The following is a 16,995-nucleotide window of genomic DNA, read 5'->3' as shown; positions in this document are numbered from 1 at the left end:
AATATGTAAACTAGATACCATTAACTTGGGTTTGAATAGAGACTGGCACTGGCTGGGTCATTACACATATTGACTCTATTTCCTTAAGTTAAGTATCCTCACACCTTCTTGTCAACTGTCTAAAGGGGCCATCTTGATTATCACTACAAACGTTTTTTTTCTCCTGCTGCTAACAGAGCATCTTAACTAATTAGCCTCTCACAGTTTGTATGGTAACTTCCAACTTGTGTGTGTGTTCCATTCTATCCACCCGATGAAGTGGGCTGTAGCCCACAAAAGCCTATGCTCTAATAAATTTGTTAGTCTCTAAGGTGCCACAAGTACTCCTGTTCTTTTTGCGGATACAGACTAACACGGCTGCTACTCTGAAACCTGTCCAATACTGTGGCTATTTGCTCTGAAGACTAAGATTCCCATCTGCATGGGGTGCTTTCACATGATTCTGATAAAACCTGAGAACGGCAAAGTCCGTTGGACACTCCTATTTACTCTCAAGCACTTTGGGGCAGAGACTGTATTTTCATTTATAGCAGGGATGGGCAAACTGCAGCCCGCGAGCCGTTTTAAGCTGGCCTGAGAGCTCCCACTGGGGAGTGGGGTCTGGAGCTTGCCCTGCTCTAGCTCTCCAGCTGTGGCGCTGGGTCCGGGGGGGAGGGGGGGGCGCACATTGCGGCTCGGCCCCGCTCCAGCACTCCAGCCGGAGCACAGGGTCAGGGGCTGCACCATGCAACTCCTGGAAGACGTGGCATGGGCCCGCTCCGGCTCCTTGGTGCTCCAATGGGAGCTGCTGGGGTAGTGCCTGCGGATGAGGCAGCCTGCAAAGCCGCCTATCTGAGCCGGAGCAGGGACATGCCACTGCTTCCAGGAGACACTTGCTCGGAGCCTGCACCCCGAGCCTCTCTCCACACCCCAACCCCAGTCCTGATCCCCCTCCCACTCTCCAAACCCCTCGATCCCAGCCTGGAGAACCCTCCTGTACCCCAAACCTCTCATCCTCAGCCCCACCCCAGAGCCCGCACCCCCAGCCGGGACCTACACCCTTCCCACACCCTGGTCCCAGCCCTGATCCCGCTCTTGGTCCCAGCCCAGAGTACCCTCCTACGCTCCAAACTGCTCATTCCCAGCCCCACCCCAGAGCCCACACCTCCAACCAGAGCCCTCACGCCCCCACCTCCCCAATCCCAATTTTGTGAGCATTCATGGCCTGCCATACAATTTCTACTCCCTGATGTGGCCCTGAGGCCAAAAAGTTTGCCCACCCCTGATTTACAGAAACAAAAAACGTTACAATATATTACTTTTTGTGAATTGATGGTTCACACGCCAGAATATAAAAATGGTCTGCTATAGTTTTCTCTTCCGAGTTATACAGAAGCAGTTCGTTTAGGTTTACATTTGAAAGGCAACACTGTCCAATAGATAGGCAAACATACAATCCCCAGCTCCACCCAATGCCCTGGCCTATAACCTTGAGCAAGACCCTATTTGCCCTCTACTCTTTGTCTGACTTTTGTATTTAAACTGTACACTCTTCGGGGCAGGGCCTGTCTTATACATTTTTGTGCTAGGCATTTTACAATGCTAAACTGATCTAAGTTGAGGTTTCTAGGCATTCCTTTCATCCAAGTCAGAAGTAGTACCAAAAGAACTTTGTTGTACCTTTTCTAGTCTCCTCTTTCGAGTTAAGCCATCTGGCACAAAATTGTATATAAAGAAATTTAAATGAAGAAAAAGAATTTTCACTAGGCTTTTTAAAAAAAGACACCCAAAACCTATACTATGGGCCTGACCTATGTAACCATGCACCTTTATACACCATTTTGCCACCTCAATGATTTTTTTCTCCTGTTTCTATGGTTAAACTTGACTAATGCAGGACAAAAAATGCTACACTTACAAAACAGGTTACCATTATGTCCACACTAGGTAATTTACAGAACACAGTTCACCACACACTAGAGAGACTGGACTGAGGTTATACTTGTACAGAGAATAATGACCAGTTTGTTATGTAGAGATCGCATGCCAACTGTGCTTAATTTCAGTGAGAAGACAGCAAAACATCTATTGTTTAATGGCCCATTCTTTCAGTCTCCCTCCCCCGTCGTCGCAACCCATTTTACAATATAAAAATCTTGTGTCACCCATGTGCAAATAGTTTTGTAAGTGGCTATTCCTTTTCTAGCATTAAACACTAACTTCAGTGGCGGATTTAGAGATAGTCAGGCCCAGCGTGCAGCTTCATTTTCAGGGGCCCACGTCAGGACCCAGCCAAGGAGAAGAACAGTCTCTTATCTCCCCCACCCCCATTTTTCCATTCTTTTTCTCCCTTCATCCTCCTTCTATATTATAAGTAATGGGAAGTAAATGAACATAAAGTGAGGTACCTTGATTGGGGCAGGGGGTTGGGGTGCAGGAGGGAGTGCGGGGGGGCAGGCTCTGGGAGGAAGTTTGGGTGCTGGGTGTGCGCTCTAGGCTGGGACAGGGAGTTGGAGTGTGGGGTCAGGCTCTGGGCTGGGGCAGGGGTGCGGGAGCTAGGCAGTGCTTACCTCGGGCAGCGCAGCTCCCAAAGTGACCAGCACACGCTGCCCCCACAGCTTCCATGGGCCACAGTTCCCGGCCCATGGGAGCTGCAGAGTTAGCGCTTGGGATGGGAGCAGTGCATGTAGAAACTCCCCCTCCCCCCACAGGGGCTGCAGGGACATGCTGGCTGCTTCCGGGAGCAAAGCGGCGCACAAGAAGGAAGGGAGGCAGAGCAAGCAGGGAGCCGCCTTAGCCCTGCTGCTGGCACATCTCTGCGCGCCCCTTGAGGGGAGGGGGACAGTGGGTCTCTGTGCGCTGCCTAGGATGGGGGCATTGCGCCAAGCCACCTCCCACCTACCCCCCTCACCCGGGGCGTGCAGAGACGTGTCAGCAGCCGGCCGCTTCCGGGAGCGGCGTGGGGCCACCGGCTATGGCATACAGGCAGCCTGCCTGCCTGAGCCATGCTGCACCGCCACCTGGGACTCAGAGGCAGGTTGTCAGATATTTGTCCTGCATTTTGAGGGGCCCCCTGTCATTGGGGGTCCTGTGAAACATTTGTTTCATGGAAAATCCGTTCCTGACTAATTTTAAAAGAAATCTGAGGAAGGTGCTACAATTTACCCATTTGTTTGAAATAGGTAAAAATATTATACCAAACAAAATCCCACCAAATGCTTCTGTCACACAGTTAAGTACCTGCAAGCAGCTAATGGGTTAATTTACCTACATTCAATCCACTCACATGCGCGAGATCTTGCACAGGGCACAATTCTAATTTTAAAACTCAACTTTAAAAAAAGCTTGTATTGCCCTCTGGGTTGAAGCTAACAATTTTATAAAAATGTGATGAGGATGGATTTGTATCCTTTTGATTATATTTCTGAAAATCCTGCATAATTGTTTGTTTTGCGGAAGAGAGGCTAACAGCATAGTCATGTCTAATTGCTTTTGCACTGCTGGGGAGCACTACAGCTTGCCTTTTAGATAGGCAGCAACAGCGTGAGAGCTTGCATCATGCTGGGTGGCCTCTTATGGGGAGCAATGCCTGGAAGCAGCAGTTTTAATTTAATTTGTGGATTTTTAAAATCACATATGCCATGAAAACTAAATTACACATATTTACATTTCTACACCACTACAGTCCTAAATCCTACTGATGGCAATACTTCAATTCAGACAGGCATCTAGTCTCTGTTTTGGTACCGAGAAACATCGTGTTCTCTTATTTCCTCTGAATACTTCCTTTTAATTAATTGACCAGCATCTCATGATTTACTCATAAAGGTGTACCTCAATTATCCAAATCTTCCATGCAAAATCTGTGTGTGCCCATGATATTGCACCTCTTCCCCTAACCTCACTGACCCCTCACTTGCCAGCCTTAGAGAATCCAGTAGCTTCCTCTCTTGACTTTCTTTATCCCACCACATAATAACCCATCAGGGAGACATTGCAATGCCATACTTATTGGATCTTCAGATAACCTTTGTTAGCTGGATTTTGATGAATTGAGATTCTACTATATTACGAAGTTGGGGATATTTTTTGGAGGGAAGGGCAACAAAATCCTTTGATTATTTAAATCTTAACTTAGTCAAGTCTCTGTTCTTGATCATCAAACTCAAACGGATCTAAAAATGCTTCCGAATATAGTGGAGTTCAGCCAATATTCAGATTCTCCCAGAATAACTGTCAGAAGTGTGGTTTACCTACCCGCTCACGTTTATCCTAAAGTGATTTCTTTTTCCCTGTACAGACTGTATAATGTACTAACTTCATTTTGAAAACATTACCTGTGGACCAAAATCTCTATTTGGGTAACTTTAGTCTTTGACAGATAGTCAAACGAATATCACAACTGGACTTTCAATCATCACTAACTTCCAAAAAAATAGTTAAAAATATGGGTATCTGAAAATTGGACGCTAGCCTGTTAGCACTGGAAAAATCATTTTTAAAAGAATTTAGAAGTTTTAAAAAGAAGGCTTCCCTTCCTACAAACTAGGATTTCTTAAGTGTAGAACGTATATATTTGGCAACACTACAGAGGTTTACATTTTAGTTTGCTATTAGCAAAATAGCCCAAACTGACTAAAACCTAGTTAGCCAACAGGACTTGCGTACAACCAGTTCAACTGATCAAGTGTCTCATTATCAAGGACATGTAGACAAACCTGATGTGGACAAATCCATGCCTTCTGGCAAAGGTTCCCAAGGGAGAGGAGTGTTAATGATGGTTGTAGTTGAATATGACCTTCAGTGACCGCCTCCATACCAGCAGTCAAAATAACAAACAGATTATCTATGCTTCACAAGCTGTGATTTCCAAAGGAAAACAGAAGTATTAAGCCACAGCTTCCTAGAATCTCAGAAAGGCAAAAAGTAGAATCTGTTACACCCACTATGAAAATAAACATGCAGGTCCAATCTGCCTATAGAAAAATTGAAAACCGTGTCTCAGATTAGGATGGGCAAACTACGGCCTGGGGGCCACATCTAACCTTCCATCCAGCCCTCGAGCTCCTGCTGGGAATTGGGGTCTGGGGCTTGCCCTGCTCCAGCTGGGGAGCGGGGTCCGTGGCTGCTCCGTGCGCACATACCAAGGCCCCCGGAAGCAGCAGCATGTCCCCCCTCTGGCTCCTACGCTTAGGGGCAGCCAGGGGGCTGCACGCACTGCCCCCACCCCAAGCGCCACCGCCGCAGCTCCCATTGGCCAGAAACTGTGGCAAATGGGAGCTGCAGGGGCAGCACCTGTGGACAGGGCAGCGTGCAGAGCCACTTCGCCACACCTCCGCATAGGAGCCAGAGGCGGGACATGCCACTTCTTCCAGGAGCTGCTTCAGGTAAGCGCCACCTGGAGCCTGCATCCAACCCTCTCCCATGCCCCGACCCCCTGCTCCAGCCCAGAGCCCCCTCCTGCACCCTAAACTCCTCATTTATGACCCCACCGCAGAGTCCACACCCCAGCCAGAGCCCTCATTCACAATGCCCTAACCCCCCCCCACCCTCTGAACCCCTTGGTCACAGCCTAGAGCATCCTCCTACACCCCAAATCCCTCATCCCCAGCCTCACCCGAGAGCCCGCACTTCCAGCAAGAGCCTTTCCCCCACACCCTAACCCCCTGCCCCAGCCCCTTCCCACACCCTGAACTCCTCATTTCTGACCCCACCCCAGAGCCCGCATCCCCCAGACACAGCCCACACCCCAACCCCAATTTTGTGAGCATTCATGGCCCACATACAATTTTCATACCAAGATGTGTCCCTTTGGCCAAAAGGTTTGCCCACCCCTGTCTCAGATGGTGGTACTGATAAGGAGACACAGTTTAGACCCTTGCCATTCCAGTTATTGCGACTGCTACATTTGAAAGAGAAGATTATTTGATACAGGATTATACAATTTACTAATACACCTATGTGAAGGGAAGGAGAAAACCCAGGACACAGGAGAAGAAAAATATAGTGGCATGGAAGTCAGCTGTAAGTAAAATCTTAGGTCACACTGACTAAGCCTCATCTTTGTCCTGGAGAAGTAAGTGACAAAGTTATATACTGTGGCAAAAGTTCCTCCTCTATCTTGGTGGGTCTTGCGCTTATTGGCAGATTTGCTCGCCTTGGAGATTCACGGCAGCCCTCAGTTTGGCAGTTTTCGTGAACCCACAGTCCAGGTCACCTCCTCCTGTGTCTGACCAGGAGTTGGGAGGTTTGTGGGGAACCCGGGCCCGCCCTCTACTCCGGGTTCCAGCCCAGGGCCCTGTGGAATGCAGCTGTCTAGAGTGCCTCCTAGGACAGCTGTGCAACAGCTACAACTCCCTGGGCTACTTCCCCATGGCCTCCTCCCAACACCTTTATTCTCACCATAGGACCTTCCTCCTGGTGTCTGATAATGCTTGTACTCCTCAGTCCTTCAACAGTACACGTTCTCACTCAGCTCCTAGTGCCTCTTGCTCCCAGCTCCTCACATGTGTACCACAAACTGAAGTGAGCTCCTTTTTAAACCCAGGTGCCCTGATTAGCCTGCCTTAATTGATTCTAGCAGCTTCTTGATTAGCTGCAGGTGTTCTAATCAGCCTGTCTGCCTTAATTGTCTCCAGAAGGTTCCTGATTGTTCTGGAACCTTCCTTGTTACCTTACCCAGGGAAAAGGGACCTACTTAACCTGGGGCTAATATATCTGCCTTCTAGTACTCTCCTGTAGCCATCTGGCCCAACCCTGTCACAATATACGTATAGTAAATACAGAGCACGACCTCACCAAAGCAAAAGCAAAGGGAAAAGCAAAAGCCAACTTTATTGTACATGCAAATCACAAGCAACTTCTCATTACTCCAATATTCCAAGATGAGTCATTGGACAGCTCGTTTGTGCTGACCTTTACAACCATGTCAAGCTGCGGAGACAGCTAAGGGCTTCATGTTTTCTAGTTACAGCAATACTATTAGTCCAGAATTGAGTTTCATTATGTCTAATGCAACGTAAAGGTCACACTATTGTTTAGGTTTCCACTTGATGGCACTAGCTTGGCTTTTAACTGAGCATCCTTCCTTTAACAAGGTCAGAATAAAAAAGCATCAGGTATATTTTATTTGTGTCCGTTTTAAACAAGTATGTTTGTACTCTTAATAGTACAGGTTAAAAATGTGGGCAATTTTTCCTCAGCATTCACTGGGAGAACAAATGCCAGCTATCATCCAACACTGTATACATGGTATAGGAGTAGGTCTACCAATAGGATCATCTTCCATATTCACGTTTCCACTGACCCTACCCTAGTTACCCTGACAGAGAGCATTCCCATTTTAAAATGAAAAAAATAATAATAAAACCAGTACATGAGATTATGGCTTGCAGTGAAACCTATAGGTAGGATGGAAGGTCATGTGTTTCTAAGACACAATGAAGATGCCGTCCAGTTTGCAGTATAAACTGCTGGGTAACTAAATAGCATAATGATAATACCAGTAGTTCATTGGTTCATCAATTATAACCATCCCAGGAAAATGGGGAGATGTGGCAGGTAAGAGAAAGGAGCACTCCTGAGGAAGTTCTGTTACTGTAATCAGTTCAACTACAGAAATAATGAACTTCATGGTTTAGCAATAAAAATGTGTTACAGTAAGTTAGTTCTTTCTAGGCATTCCAACTTCCCTACTCCAAGAAAGAACAGCTAGCAGCACAGATTATTTTAGCTGACATTACTTCAAAAAACCCCACTATTCACAATCTATTTTGTCACAAATTTTGAATTCCAATGGGACTTCCAACACCACTTACAAAGCAGCAGTTAAAATGTAGTTGTTTGTTTGTAGAAAAATGCAAGCACCAGAGTCTCTCAAATATCCAGAGAGCAGTTTCAACATATTCATACTTGATAGTTTTGAGAGTTTCATATAAAGCAATGTAAACCAATTACAGTAGGAAGATGAGAGCAGGTGGGAGACACAAATTAAGAGAAACTCATAGTTCGTAATAGTAAGAAGCCTATGAGAAAACTGGACAACCGTGTATGGATTACAAGCAGCACAGAAAAGGTAGGATTTTAAGCTGCATTTCTAAAATCTCAGAGGTGGGCAGATTACTACACATAGCTGGGTTCCACATTATGGCCCAGGAACAACCAGAGTTCTGTCAACACCTTTACAGTTGTCTGTGAAATGAAAATTGCTGGGAACTAATACCACCGGGGGTAGAAAAAGAAAGCGTTGGTATCAAAGTGGTTCACAGAATGAAAAAGTTCGAGAATCTGAACAGAAGGAACTGAGGAAATTCTATTTGGCTGCATCAAGGATTAAAGAACAAAACCATGAGGAGTGTGCCCAACTCACCAGCTTAGCACTTGATAAATCAAGGTTAGAACATGTGTTCAACAGTGTCCACCACCCAGTTGTGCTCAGAGAATCAACAGGAGGAACAGTCTTCCCCAAGGTAGTCAGTGATCTCCTCCATTCCAAAAACAAATGATGTAGAAGCCAGAATAGAAACAATCAAGGATGCTATGAGTGAAGAGAATCATCTACCTTGCTGCAGTATGCTTTACATCAGATTTCAGCATTTTTCCCAGAATTGAGGACTGACCAAGTATTCTAATGCATATTCATTACTTTTTCATTCAATTTGGGGGGGAGCAAATTACTGCATTAGTTTTTTTTAAATGTGCAGAATATGTTTCAATTCCCTGACAGTCTGATTTCTTCCAGTACTGTGTCAAAAATAGAAGAAACAGGACTGAAAAGAAAGTGTGGAACTCAAAAGAAGTGGGAAACTTGATACCACAGACAGGTTGTCTGTCTGCGGGTATTGTTACAATCTCCTTCAAACCATGCCAATCACTTAAGTGAAATCAAGCTTGGAGAGAGATGCATATAGTAATATTTCTGCACCACTTAAGTAACAATTCTTTCCTCCGTGTCCATAACAGAAAGCCAAGATTCCACCACAACTGTTGGAGTCCACCACAACTGTCGGAGCACAGAACTTGATTTTTAGATGGAGTAATTCTAAAATGGCAGATGAGATTTTATCGTTTCTCATGGCACTATAAAGATGTTATGCGTAGTCCCATAACATTTTAAGAAACTGGATTATTATTATTCTAAAAGGTTCTAGATCATATTAAGGAAAGAACCAGTTTTAGTTTCATAATTAGTTTTTTTTTGTCTGTTTGTTTTGTTTTTTTAAACAGTGAAACTTTTTTCTTCAATGGAAGAGCTTGATGGGGAAAAAATTAAAGGAATCCAATTTAGCAACTTCTATACAAAATTTCAGTTCAAAGTATCTTAAAACTATAGATCCTATGTTGAATTTGTAAAGTGGGGTTATCGGGCGGGGGGGAAGGGGGAAATCCCTGAAACTTTTGGATGCAGAACTTCGATATGAAGCCATGCAAAGCTATTTCTAGAGTCACTTTCCTGACTAATTGCACTTTAAGATATTTTTAATTTTAATTAAGCCTAGTTTAGCTAAAGCTTTGAACAACATAATAGAAACTTTCACTTTTTTCCCCACAGGACAACATGCAGGCCAAGTGTTTGCCAAGTCACAACATGACTATTTGAAACAGACATTACACCCTGAAAATCTGTGTTTAGTAACCTAGCACTGCTGGTCCCTTCACTGGGGCTAGCCTAACAAGCACCACTGTAACACAAGGCCTTTGATTCAAGCAGCCACATTTTTCCCCTTAATTCTACACACCAGTGCATTTTGAATTCATCTAAAAGGCAGACTTTTGGCACCAAATGGATTCATTACTTAACTATTAAAAAATGAACTGGGTGCCAGTGTTTTCAGATTAGAGGAGGGCAATGGCAAGACAGTTTTTATTAGACAAAGGAAAAAGTTCAAATAAGAACCAATTAGTTTTGAAACATTTACATTCTAGGCATTATTTTATGTTCAAATTAGGAGTGCACAGTAGCAACAGGTGCACAGATTGGGAAGAATGTTTAGTGCTTTCTATTCAGATATATATAGGTATACAGGTAGTTCAGTGGCTTGAGCATTGGCCTGCTAAACCCAGGGTTGTGAGCTCACTCCTTGAGGGGGCCATTTAGGGATGTGGGGCAAAAATTGGGGATTGGTCCTGCTTTGAGGAGGGGGTTGGACTAGATGACCTCCTGAGGTCCCTTCCAACCCTGATATTCTATTCTATGATATGCTACATGGCAAAAGTCTTAATGAGGCCTTTATGTTAGTTTTGTAGCATCTATCCTACTTATAGGCAGATCAAAACAGCGTTTGTTTGAAAATGTTCAACCACCTTCCATATAAGCAGACAACTTAAGACCAATATGAAATAAAAGTCTGGTTGAGGGTCTCTGCTTTCTCATCTGTACGTATAGCAATCCACATTAAAAAAAGATAAATCAAGTCATGTGATACAAATGGTCATCAATCTCACCAGGCTAGATGGAGGAAAAAGCTTAGACAATACTGCAGAGGTCAATGAACTCTACCATCACTAAATTAAACCCAAACAAAGTTGGATGTGAGGCAATATTCCAAGTCTACTGTTCAAAGTTTTGCTGACATGTTACACCGCTAACCAACATAGCTATGCTAGCAAAAACCTTAGGGCAGACACAGTTAGACAGACAAAAAAGACCTTTTGCTGGTAGAAGCTCATTTCATTACAGGAACCAGGATAAGCAATACTGACAAAAGAATTATTGATGATATCATCTGCATCTCCAGTAGGAGCGTTTGCCGGTACAGCTATACTGGAAAACCCTTTCTAATGTAGGCAAAGTGTTAGTCTCTACCCAGGGTTACAAACATCTTAAAAAAGAAAAGGACGGGAAAGAAAGAGAAAGAGCTCTTCAATTTATACACAGAACCAGTGCATTCCCCAGATTTTAAATCAGACATTGACTTCTCATTAATGCTGCTAACAAACAGACAACCTTGTTGAGAGGCACAGGCAAAGTAAACCTGAAGCATTTATATATGCTGTCAGTGAGGCATACTGCATTTCAGAAACGCTTTTTAACTTACCGTTACAGACTTCAAAGTCATTCCATGGTAGGTTCCCATAGTGTCAATTTTGAAGCCTTCCGTCTCTGTAAAGTAAAAGAGTGCCTTGTAAGTCATTCCACATGCAAGCATCAGATTAAAGCCCATGTTTAAACTGGCAGGATAGGGGAAATTCCTTTCCAGTCGCTTTTGGGAGGAAAAATGCCTTCCTGCTGGTGCAGTATTTTAAGCCCTGTATACACACTAACTTTTAACTACACCAGTCACAGTCACTATCCTGGTTGGTTCTAAATATGGCCTAGGTGAAATCCTGGTCTCACTGAGGTCCCAAGGAGTTTAGTCATAAACTTCAATGAAGGCCAGGAATGCTCTCTTTATGTTTAACACTGGTTAAAAATATGGACAGTAATCATGGATAGCTCAGAGTGTTTTACTGTAGGCAGATGACTACTTTTGCATATTTGTTTTCCTGTAACCAGTTTTCCTATATGGAGTTCAGGATACTTTACTGCTACATGGACAACACTCCTCCCATGCTTGTGTATCCAGTTTGACTGGTCTTCCTTTCTCTCATCTCTTTGCAATACTGCAACAGTGCACTGCTCTATGTGTTGCTGGTGCTGCTCTAAACACACATCCTCATACACTAATCTGGGCTAGATTAAGATGGGACAGTGGCTCAGAATATGAACTGAGAATAAGACTTGTGATTGCACTATTTGGCCCTTAAATTTGGTTCTGATATCCCAACATGCATGTTAGTTTTACAACTCAACTTCCTTGAATACTCAAATGAAGCCTGATGGAGAATTTTAAAAACTGGGATTTTAGTACAATAGCAAAATAAATATAAATTCACTCAAGCGTGTTCACCTTTAATACAATAAAAGTAGTCAGTTTTAAACACAGATTCTAACAGAGGCAGAAGACCCAATTATGCAACTAAAAGCAGCACTCCTAACAGTCTCATGATCCACATTGTACACACCGCAGATGTGTAGGCAGATAAAATTAGGTTTATAAACACACACACCCCCCCTAAAACCACCATAAACCAAGAAATGTGTTAAAGATTAGACATTTATTTGAACACAATAGTAACTGTGGTTACACTAATAGCATAAACGTGTTAATGACTAATCAATCCTTATTCTTCAGGGCATAAACTGATCTCCAGTAAGATCAGGATGAAGTTTTCCCTACCACTCCTCACTGAATACATTGTGGAGGAAGTGGGGTGGGGTAACAACATCCTCTGGAGTATGTGGCAGTAACCACTGTTAGAAAACTGTAACAAACTGTTAGTCAAATATACATACTAACTACAGAAATTATTATCTAAAAGAAAATATCAAGGAATGTTTGCATTTTGTAGGTCTCTACTGATGCAGCATTTCAGAACTTAGCTGAAACAGCTTCAGGATTATATAAACCATGAAACCTGGTTTCTCTCTCTTATTTGTAAAACCTTGGTCTCTGTAAACAGCAGAGTAAAGCAGAGTGTCAAGCTCCAGGTGTACCACCTCTCCCGCAACAAGAAAAAACCCAAGGTCATAAAAAACAGATCAGTAAAGAGAATAACTATTATAAAGGCAAGAACTGGATAGAGCCAGTGGGGAGGATAGTAAAGAATAGATGACAGAAGCAGATATAAAAGTAAGTTTTAGCAGGATAAGCAAAAATGTCTTAGTTTAGGTTAGTTATTGTGATTAATAGACTCAGACTTCAAGGTCAGAAGGGACCATCATGATCATCTAGCCTGATCTCCTGCACATTGCAGATCACAGAACCTCGCCCATCCACTCCTGTCATAGACCCATAACCTCTGGCTGAGTTACCGAAGTCCTTAAAGCATGATTTAAAGACTTCAAATTACAGAGAATTCGCCCTCTACACTAGTTTAAACCTGTGCCCCATGCCGGAGTGGAAGGCAAAACACACCCAGGGTCTCTGCCAATGTAACTCGGGGGGGGGCGGAATTTCTTCCTGACCCCAAATATGGTGATCAGTTAGACTCTGAGCATGTAGGCACCACCCACCAGACACACACCTGGGAAAGAATTCGCTGTAATAACTGCGGGCCCTCCTCATCTAGCGTCCCAATACCGGCCATTGCAGATATTTGGTGCTAGCAGTCGCAGATCAGCTACATGCCATTGCAGGCACTCTCATCATTCCATCCCCTCCATGCACGAGAATGTTTTAATTAGATAGGTACACAGATGAGGTAACTTGGTAAACAGATTCTGCACAAAGCTACAGAACAAGGGCTAAAAGATATGTGATTGACAACAAGAGTGTGTAGAAGACAGGGAAAAACAGAAACCAGAGATTTGAAAAAAGTTCCTCTATCCCTAGGAGACAGAAGTTGATTGATTATCTTTCTTGCCTTATCTGGTTTTGCATGTATGTGTCATTCATAGGTGATAATAGTATTGTCTTAAAATGTACAAAATAAAGGCTAAAATAAACTGTTTATGCCTAAATTGAAGTGGATCTCATTTTTCACCCAACCCCACTGATATGAGAAACCTAACTAGCTGGATCATTGTCTATTATGGTATAACAATTCCCATGTTGTAGCCTAACAGATGGTTCAATAACCCAGCATGTGTCAAATTTTTTTATACTGTGGACTTCAGAAATCTCAGACCACCTTCCCTCTCAGCCTCACTCTGCAGCAAACACCATGCCTTGTTCCATTTAAAAGGGCTAGGCCCAAAAGTGAAAATAAGCCAGTATATTGATGTGAGTTTTTCGGTCTGATTACATTCCACCACTACAATTTGTATGCATGTTCTTTATTTCCACTCTCCATGTAGATTTTACATTTTTAGTACCCAAAATTCTCTCTCATTGCTTACAAGCCCCACTGTTCTAACCATTCCAGGTCAATCTACAGTTTGTTTCTGTGTCCCTTTTGTTTGCTATTCATCCAGTGTTGAGCCCTCAGTAAATCTGATCATGGTTGAATTTACATCAAGGTAATAGTGACAAAAAAAAAAAGACTAACAGACTTTAGTTCCTGGGAAGGAACCCAAACAGGCAAAAGCAGCACAAGGGAGCACTGCTAGGAATACAAAACAGCTCTGGTTGAAGGCTGATTCATCCATACCTAAAATGAAGACTGTATACCACTTCCCATTTCAGCGGTACATGTGTTATTACTGATGGCAGAAGCTCTCTGGACTATCTGGAAGTGGTCCACTAATCTGTTTTAAGAACCACTATGCTAATGAAGTCAAACAACTTCTTCTTTGGAGTGAAATTTGGTGTAACACTTTCCTCTTTACTAGCAGTCAAATCAAAAACAAAGGGCTCCATGCAGCAGTTTCTAAACTACATTAACAAAATAACTGAATTTTATAAAATGCATCAGATATAAAGAGAGATTGTTTATAAATCCCCTAGCCCATAATCAGTTATCAAATAGTTAATAATCTTACAACTGGAAGATCATGCTGAGTTCTGTTTAACAGCCTCTCAATAACAACCTGACCATAGTAACTGAAGTTTTATTTGCAAATATTAATTTTATAGTCTAACACTCAGACACAAGATATCACCCAGCTCACCCACACCAGGCTGGAAAAACATGAAGACAGGTGATAGCCTGTATTTCTTCAAAGCAAAATTTGTGAATGCCTTGCATATTTATTCTCTATTATTAGCAACATTCATTTTTTGATTGTAGGGATTCTATTTCTAAAGAGAAATTTAATTCTAAGCACAACACAAAAATCTGGACATGGAGTATAATTAAAATTTAGAATTTTGGTAGAAAATACTATTATACATCTACAAGATAGCAGCTCTTAAAATCCCCATGACAAGACAAGAAATACATTTATATTACAACTTCATTGACAACCTGGTTCCGATGATAACCAGTTTGCTTCGTAACTGCAAAAGCAGCCTCAAGCTTAGAAACTGGAGACTCCCCCCTCTATTTCATAAATTTACTGTTCAAAAGAAGTGGCAAGTAGGCAATCTGAACATATTAATTTATTGTGTAAATAAAACCATACTTAAACATGAAGCAAAATTACAGGTGTGGGTGAAAGATTGATGCCCACACTAAGTCCAACAACAAGCCTTTCAGTTAAACATGGGAAAACATTTACATGTGGTAAAGAAGACACTGTAGCCTGTAATGACAGAAAGAATACTGTCAGATGGCTGTCCTGAAAATCTCTCTCCAGTTTATACTAGATGGGATCACAAGTAGTGTGTCAGTTCTGATAGCAATTCATTTTTTGAATATGGCACCTTGGTGGCAGTCTCAGCAGAGAAACAAAGGCGAACATCTCACTTCTGAAGGTAGCCCCTCAAGTGAGGGAGAGGGCATTGCTGGGGAAGTTTATATTGCTACCACCTGTGCTGAATATGTTTGATAAGTAAGATCATGCAAATCTTCCGGGCTATCATTTCAGCACTTTTCACGTGCTCACATCACTTTAAAAGTGGGGTTGATGAAAAGCAGGCAAAGCAGTCTAAAAAGGTCAGCAGAGAAGAATTTAGCTACTGCTCTTAAAGCAGTTTATTACTTCAGTATCCTACAGGACAAAAAATACCCTTTCACACATTAGCTCAGTGGTCACGCTAAATTAAGTACACACTGTGTTCAAAATGAAAGACTAAGCCTTGATGTAAGAGGGAGAAGGGTGCCAGATATGCTGCTCAAAAAGGGCATTATCGCGGTTTCAGAAGCAGTTATGAATCAAAAATATAGCTTGTTATATTGCCAAAATAGATGTGACAGGTTAGGGGTCGGAAAGAGGTGGTCCATGAAAATGATGCCATGCATAAAGTTCTCTTACCTTCTTAATGCCCAGTCAAAATTAAAACGAACTAAACATAAAGAGTAAGAAGAAAAGGAGAAAATCTAGTATGTAGGTTTATTTTGTGTTGTTAAAGAATGTGTGCTGCTCACTAGCAATTTGAAAGTCACAAAGTCAGAAGTGAGGAAATAATGCCTGAGCAAAGTAATTGCAGTGTCTTTGCCTTAACAGCTTGATTGTTTGGAGGGGATGGAATGGGATGGGACTGGCCAGGTGTACAGCCAGGTAACATGATCTTCCATGGCGAGGACAGAGACCATTTTATGATGAATGGAGCTGTAAGACACATTCTTACATGTTTAATGTGACATACTACAATTTAAGTTTAAAGACAAGACAACTTTTCTCCTTTTAATCATAGCTGGAGTAATAAAAAGTATGCTTGAGAATAAGCACTGGTCTGTGTCTACTACAGGACTGCTAAAGCAGTTGAATTTACTGCGGATATAACAGATTTGTTCTTTACTCTCAAAAGAATAGTACTTAACATTTAAAAACTCATTTACCATTGCAGCTACCTTAACTAAAGCATTTCAGTAACAGAACTTGTCCTATTTGGCATAGAGACAGTAAGGCAAGCCACCCAGGTGAGCAAACTGATACCACCTTCGGAGTAACGATCCATCCCAGACCATACAGAAACTTGGCTGCAGCTCAGCAGTCTCCTTACCATATCTTGCCAGGTTAAAGTGGTTTAACCTATTATCTTACATCTACATGTTTTAAATTGCTTATGTTAACAAGCATACTAAGCCATTCCCATACTAAGCCAACATACTGAAATATCCAAGGTAGAAAAACCCACATAAGCAAGCAATTTCCTAATTAAGACCGCCATGGATAATACTGTAGTAAAATTGAGATTAAAAGACTAAGTCCATGCTTAGCCATACTTATTCAGTAATTGTTAGTTTAATACTATGAAGCCCTTCTAATGTTGTAAGATCCTCTGATAGAAGAGCTAAAATGACTGCACACACTATTTTTGTGGCAAGTTGTACATATAATTTAGTTCCAGTTTTTAACAGGTTATTCAGGACAGCATGGGTAATGCTTTTTGGTATGTTATCCTTATATCTATTCGTTACTGAGGAAAATTCAGTGAGTTTTCCTGTTAACATTCAATATACTATTAGCATTTGAGAGTAAGATCAGAAGGA

At 42.4% G+C, this 16,995-nt stretch overlaps 1 protein-coding gene across 1 annotated transcript in view; it reads right to left on the bottom strand.

Annotated features, from left to right (window-relative positions):
* CDC73 (cell division cycle 73) overlaps nucleotides 1-16,995 on the bottom strand; it is a 165,369-nt gene that overhangs the window by 107,290 nt on the left and 41,084 nt on the right. The window contains exon 10 of the mRNA XM_074961163.1: nucleotides 11,016-11,080. Within this exon, the coding sequence (XP_074817264.1) occupies nucleotides 11,016-11,080 (65 nt within the window). The remainder of the gene's footprint in view (nucleotides 1-11,015; nucleotides 11,081-16,995) is intronic.

The sequence above is a fragment of the Natator depressus genome, chromosome 8 (genome assembly GCF_965152275.1).
Source record: "Natator depressus isolate rNatDep1 chromosome 8, rNatDep2.hap1, whole genome shotgun sequence".
Classification (NCBI taxonomy): domain Eukaryota; kingdom Metazoa; phylum Chordata; order Testudines; family Cheloniidae; genus Natator; species Natator depressus.
The sequence above is the reverse complement of the archived record's forward strand: the minus strand, read 5'-3'. Positions and strand labels throughout refer to the sequence as shown.